The sequence below is a fragment of the Coffea arabica genome, chromosome 11e (genome assembly GCF_036785885.1).
Source record: "Coffea arabica cultivar ET-39 chromosome 11e, Coffea Arabica ET-39 HiFi, whole genome shotgun sequence".
NCBI lineage: Eukaryota > Viridiplantae > Streptophyta > Magnoliopsida > Gentianales > Rubiaceae > Coffea > Coffea arabica.
The window spans coordinates 10684975-10691097 of NC_092331.1; the positions used below are offsets into that span (position 1 = coordinate 10684975).

The following is a 6123-nucleotide window of genomic DNA, read 5'->3' on the forward strand; positions in this document are numbered from 1 at the left end:
GTTGAGTTTCATTTGTTCAAGAATCAAGACTAAAATGGTGTTTTTCTTCAATATAAGCTTCATTTATTGTACAGTGCTGTCTTTTACATGTAAAGTTGCTAACTTTTGTCCTCTTCAAGTAAAATGGCATTACTGTGTTACTTTCTAGTTCCTGGACATTTGAGTGTGGCTATATTTTAATTTTATATTTCTTCAAGCATGATTTTCTAATAGAAACAAAGTGTACTACAGTACAAGGTCTGTTCATATCTACCCATTCATCTTTGAAGGTGATGGATGGTTGTTTACAAAATTGCTATGAAGGAGCAGAAAAGATCATGAATAACGTTTTTCCGTTGTTTGGCCTCTGCGCATGTATAAAGCTCTAGATAGGGACAATGGAAAAATAGTTGCCCTAGAAAAGATCCGTTTCGATACATCAGAACCAGAGAGTGTGAAGTTTATGGCAAGAGAAACCATCAAACCCTAATGTTATTAAGCTTGAAGGATTGGCCACTTCAAGAATATAGTATAGTCTTTATTTGGTCTTTGATTTCACGCAGTCAGACTTGACCAGAATCATATCTCGCCCCGAAGGAAGGCTTCCAGAGCCACAGGTCGGATAATCTGCATTTAGCAACTCAAGTTATCATCAGAAACTTCTTTTTTTTTTTTTTGGGGGTAGCTTTTTGGAGCCATATAAACAACTTTAATATTTAAAGTGAACGTTCTCCCAGTATATTACTTGGAAAATTTACAAGGCATGGTTCTGAAAAAATTTGTATTACAGAAAGAATGAATGACTATTACTCGTCAAAAAGTTACTAGTACACAAACAGAATGTGAAACAGAATATGACAGGACTGGGATAGTGGGATATATTCATTCTTCCTAATTAAGAGAATTAAGAATATCTTGTTCATGAAATTGGGCACTTAAATATTTCTTGATGCAGGTCAAGAGTTACATGCTGCAGCAGCTGCTCTCAGGTCTACAGCATTGCCACAGGGACGTTAAAGCATCTAACTTGCTAATCGATAAAGATAGAATGCTTCAAATCGCAGATTTTGGACTTGCTAACTTCTATCGGCCTAAACCGAAGTGGCCTCTAGCAAGCCGAGTTGTAACATTATGGTATAGAGCTCCAGAACTTCTTCTGGGTTCTACTGATTATGGAGTTGGCATTGGGATGTCTTCTAGGGGAGATGTTTGTAGGAAGGCCAATCATGCCTGGCAGAAATGAGGTAAACTTCTGCATAAATCCTTGAACTCAGAGGACAATAATTTCTGAGGAAAATATTTTACTTGTACCTAGTCCACCACTTACTGAAGTTATTTTCCTTCAAACTAAATCGAGCGCCTCCACAATTTAACAAAACCAGTTAGAGAGACCCCGCGATTGAAAGGACATAGAGAGGGAAAGATTCACGATAGGCAACGGCAAAGGCACCATGTCCGGTGTTTTGGTTCAGATTCCTGTGATATGTAACCCTTTTTTTTGGAGCTCTATGGTCAATTTGGTTCTCCAATTTGTGGTTTCAACGATTTTCATGTGACAGGATTCAAGAAAATTCAAGGGCCGAGGAGAATCCGATGGAACTTGAGAAATCATGTGGAAAAGAGTGGAAATAAACCATATCTAAACATCAATTTCTGCTTGAATTATGTCACCAATAACGCTAATAGTTAGATGAATGTATACTGCTCTTCACAGTCAATAAAGCTTCCAAAGCTAGCTAGTAAAAAGTAACTTCAACTTATCTCCTTGCCCAGCAAGGAAACCTAGAAATTAAAAGGAATGGGGACGAGAAAAAAGAAAAACTATGTACAACTTGACCAAATTCATCTAGAGTAGTAAGTAGTTGTCGCCAATTGATCAGGGTTCAGGCGGCAGAAGCAGAGGTAAATTTCATGCAAATAGGAGCGTTGAGACCTGCCAAAGCAAGTATAGCTGCAGGAACTGACCACAAAGACTCCCCGCAAATCAAGCCGGATGCCACAGCCGGTCCAAATACTGTGGCCTGCTGTTTTTTCTTCCACTCCCACACAAAGAGAATCAAGCTTCCCACGCACATGTCGATTGCAAAGTATCCTCCGAGGTAGAATGGGATGGCCATGCACATGGGAATCGGAATGAACCTGTAGATCCTCCATTTCTTCTCGGTGTGCTTCAAGACCTCAGACAAGATGTTGAGGGCAATGGCAGCGAAAAAGCACATGATGGACAATTTCAGGCAATTCTTAGGAAGGGAAGAGAAACCCTCGACTCCAAGAAGTGCGATCCCACGGTACATCAAGCCATAAGGTGCAGGATAAGCTCCATCGGGATCCCCGAGGGGATACGCCTTGTAGAAGAACCAGAAAACCGCAGGGGTCATCAGACAGCCCATTGCAGTACCAATGACTTGACTTAAAAACATGGTGAGGGGCGATGCAAGCGTCAAATAGCCCGTCTTGAAATCCTGCATCAGATCCGAAGCTGTTGACACAATATTCATCATGACACCGCAGGCAGCGAGCCCAGCAACAACTCCACCGTGATCAAGACCAACCCAAGAACTGAAGACGAGGATGGAGATTTTGCCGTAGTTGGAGGCAAGCGACCAGTCGGTGAGACCGCAGCCATAGGCATTGCAGAAGGCCAGAACAGGAGCAATCAGATATGCCACCAATATGTGATACCATTTCAGTCGTCCTTGGAAGATTATGGGTACCACTATCATAGACAGTACTGCCAGAACAACATAACCTACTGCGGCTCCAGAATTTGGGATTTGGTCCTTCAAGAAATATTCTCTCCGTCGCTTCTCGTCGTAGTTTGCAAGCTGTGAATCAGATGATTCATCATCTTCGTCCGGTTTAACTGTTGATGAATCTTTTGGACCCGACCTCTTCCGAGCCAGGAAGCTTGCGGTCGTCACGACGACCATGTATACCACATGAAAGAGACCATCTCCAAGCATGGTAGCAATGCCCAAGAATACCTGAATTCATAAAAAATTTATAATGATAATAATAAGGGGAAAAGCAACACTCGAGATTAAGGCAAATATATACTGCAAGATATTCAGGCTGCCCGACATAACTAGTTCTACCTAGTAGTATATGTGGATCAACTTACCCTGACATGCATATTCTCGAATAAAGGAAAAGTATTAACAGAAAAAAAAAAAAAGGAGAAGAATTTGTATCGTGACGATCATACCCTATATCCTTGGATTCCATGAAGACTGGTTGGCTTTAGATCGGCACTGTACCAGCTGCCTTTCTTTTGCTCAATCAATGGCCACATTATCCCCCAAGAGAGAACGGCTCCAACTAGCAGTGAAATGTTGACCATGTATGGGCAAATCATCCCAGCACCCACGTAAACGGATGAGAAATCAAAATAAAACCTGAAGTTGATATCAGTAAAACTCTATGTATCAATCAAATCATCACAACACCAACTGAAATGGATGAGAAATTATATATATATATATAAAAAAAAAAAGCCTAACAAACTTCTCTCTCTTAATCCTTATATCATCATATGGCGATCGAGCATCCAACATAAAGATGAAATCTTTACAAACATAATTTCAAAACAATGCTATCTTATTTAAAACATGTTTATTTGTCTATTGGCTTAGACATACTCTTAGGTATTGTTTAAGGAAAATTGAAAGAGATTAAAAAAAAAAAGGGAAATGCCAATTCTTCATAGTTAAAGGGAAAATAACAAAAAAAAAAAAAGTGTCAACTCCATTGAATATAAGAACTAGATAAGACCTTAGAATAAAATAGAAATCTCTCACATTTTTAAAAAAAAATTTAAACAAGAAGTGGTGCGATTTAAGAAGCAGAGACAACGAGAAAGAAAATGAGATTTAAACCCCAAAGCTCTAATTTTAGAATATCAACCTTAACTACTAGATAAATGACTTAATGGCAAATAGAAACCTCTCTAAAGTAATGCAACACTACCTCTTCTTGAAACTCATGCAACTACTAAAATTCTAAAGTTAAAATAGGTGGAACATGCAAAGAAGAGAAGACTACCTCTTCTTGAAGGCGCTTAGACCGAAGGTAGGGAAGCTACTGAATCCACAACCATCACCCGCTGCAAAAAACCATTGAAAGAATGCAAAGAAGAAGCTACCACCGAAGGAGTAGAAAAGAGCTCTAACTTGTTTCCTGCGTCAGAAGTAAGAATAGTCTTAATGTTCATCTACGTAAACAAATAATTCGAAAGGTTAGTATATATACTACGTAAGCTTGTACACAAATTGATTTAAAAAGTAATTGTCAGACAGTTAGTTCAATGTGTGCCTAATCTATGTTTTGGTGTTGAAAACATAGGCAACCTGTGGCTGATAATATATACAGTCGTCTTGGTACTTTTTCACAAATAAATCGAGAAAACAGTTGGGTCAGGGTCAAAAAAGAAAGAAAAGAGTTCGTTTTGTAGTATATAGTAGTATATGGGAGTATAGGATAGATATCACATACACAGCCAACTTTGCTCCTTTGGGAGTGTGGAAGCTGTTGATGAGGAATGCGGTTGCAGTGCCGCTGGGATATGTCAATTTGTACTTCATAATCATCATCTGGTCAAAGGTGAAGATGCAGTACGGTAGTCAATATTACTCCAATTTAATTTAATTAATTACATGTGTATAAGTTGGAGAAACCAAATTAACAATGACATAATATGCAAGGACTGTGTGTGTGTGTGTGTAATTTAATCAATGATCACCTTTCTGAGGGGCACTATTGAGAAGAGCCCAATAAAACTGACAGCAAAGAGGAATGCATAAATCCATCCAAGTTCGAGTTTCATGACGTTGATCGGGGCATTTCCAACATCTGCTTGAGCAGCCACCCTCGAACTCATAGCCAACATATAACTTGCAGTTCCACCTGAGTAACATTCATTCATTCATTCGCACTGCTCCAAAAATGCATAATTTTCACACTATCCGATTTATGAACAGGTTGCTGATTTCTTTTTCTTTTCTTTTTTAATTTTTAAAAAAAAAACACTAACGAACATATGAGAATGGGGATACGTGCATATGCGTATACATACTGCTAAAAGCAATGCCAGAGGATGCGACGACACAGGTCTGGATGACGGTGTTCTCCTGTCTGGTGAAGGGCTGCTTCAACATGCCGCATTTTTGGACGAGGGAGGTGTAGAACTTGACGAAACCAAAACCCAACAAACCAGCTGCGACGTTGAGGGAAGGGATGACACCGGTGGTGAGGTTGAGTTTGCAGACGACGACGTTGAAGACAAAGCTGAGAACGGCGCTGGTGAAGACGGACCTGAAGGTGATCTGCTTCCGCCACGGAGGAACCTCCATGTTCTTGAAAACTTGCTCTATGGATGGGTTGACCGCCGCCGCCGCCGAGGCGGCTGAGGCATCATCAGTACCGTCATCATCATGATGATCCTGAGAGGCCATGTCCCTCCTGTGTTGTTTCCCGACTCCTCTGGCGATTCTGAATCTTTTCAATGGGTAGGTAAGATTAGACCAGAATCCCAGGGAGTCGGAATTAGTAGATATATATTGCGGCAGACGGCGACAATACCTGCTACCATCCAGGCAAGTAACTACTAAATAAGAAGAAGAGACAGAAAAGAATTGGTAAGTAATTAAAACTCAACCTCACAAGAGTAACCCTATACTAGTTGTGATTCGTGAAGGAGAATGAATCTCGGGAGAAACAAAATCCAACCTGGAATTGAGGGATCCCACCCACCCACCAACCAACCAAGCGAATTTTTTGGTCCACCGTTGAATGCTAAACTAAAGGACCAGCAAAGACCAAACCACCTGATGAAGAAGAAGAAGACTCCCAGTCCCAGTCCCAGTCTGCCCGGACTTGGAGAGACCCAACACACCAAGTCCCAGGTATTGATATTGAACAACAACACTGGACCTGTTAGAGTTGTGGTGGCAGCAGGACTAGGATGGATAGAAATGCAAAAGCCGTCCAATCTAATGACACAGGAGGACTCCTAATCCTACTCCACCTCGTCTGCTGTTTCCCTACTACGCCCCCACCGTCTTCATGCAACATACCACTTTAATATTCACCCAACCAACCATTCTTTAATTAATGACCAAACCATTCAGTATTTCAGTTCATTCCCAC

The 6123-nt window shown here is 40.6% G+C and overlaps 1 protein-coding gene across 3 annotated transcripts; it reads right to left on the minus strand.

Moving 5' to 3' along the window:
- Nucleotides 1-1615: 1615 nt before the first annotated feature.
- On the minus strand, nucleotides 1616-6123 carry LOC113718851 (probable metal-nicotianamine transporter YSL7). 3 transcript variants are annotated; one of them, XM_072072868.1, is made up of 7 exons: nucleotides 5704-6123; nucleotides 5051-5556; nucleotides 4718-4881; nucleotides 4471-4568; nucleotides 4021-4155; nucleotides 3185-3374; nucleotides 1616-2963 (listed from the first exon to the last, which is right to left on the minus strand). In XM_072072868.1, the coding sequence occupies exons 2-7, from the start codon at nucleotides 5427-5429 to the stop codon at nucleotides 1863-1865; spliced, it is 2067 nt and encodes a 688-aa protein (XP_071928969.1). In that variant the 5' UTR covers nucleotides 5430-5556; nucleotides 5704-6123; the 3' UTR covers nucleotides 1616-1862. The 3 variants fall into 3 exon arrangements, with proteins under 3 accessions (XP_071928969.1, XP_071928968.1, XP_027099575.1); XM_072072867.1 differs by having other exon boundaries at nucleotides 5051-5581; XM_027243774.2 differs by having other exon boundaries at nucleotides 5051-5578; nucleotides 5704-6122.

Coding starts and splice junctions, on each gene's coding strand:
- LOC113718851 (XM_072072868.1), bottom strand. CDS start 5,429: ATGGCCTCTCAGGATCATCATGATGATGACGGTACTGATGATGCCTCA. Junction 4,569..4,717: donor CAATAGTGCCCCTCAGAAAG/GTGATCATTGAT, acceptor ACCTTTGACCAG/ATGATGATTATGAAGTACAA. Junction 2,964..3,184: donor ATGGAATCCAAGGATATAGG/GTATGATCGTCA, acceptor TTATGAATTCAG/GTATTCTTGGGCATTGCTAC.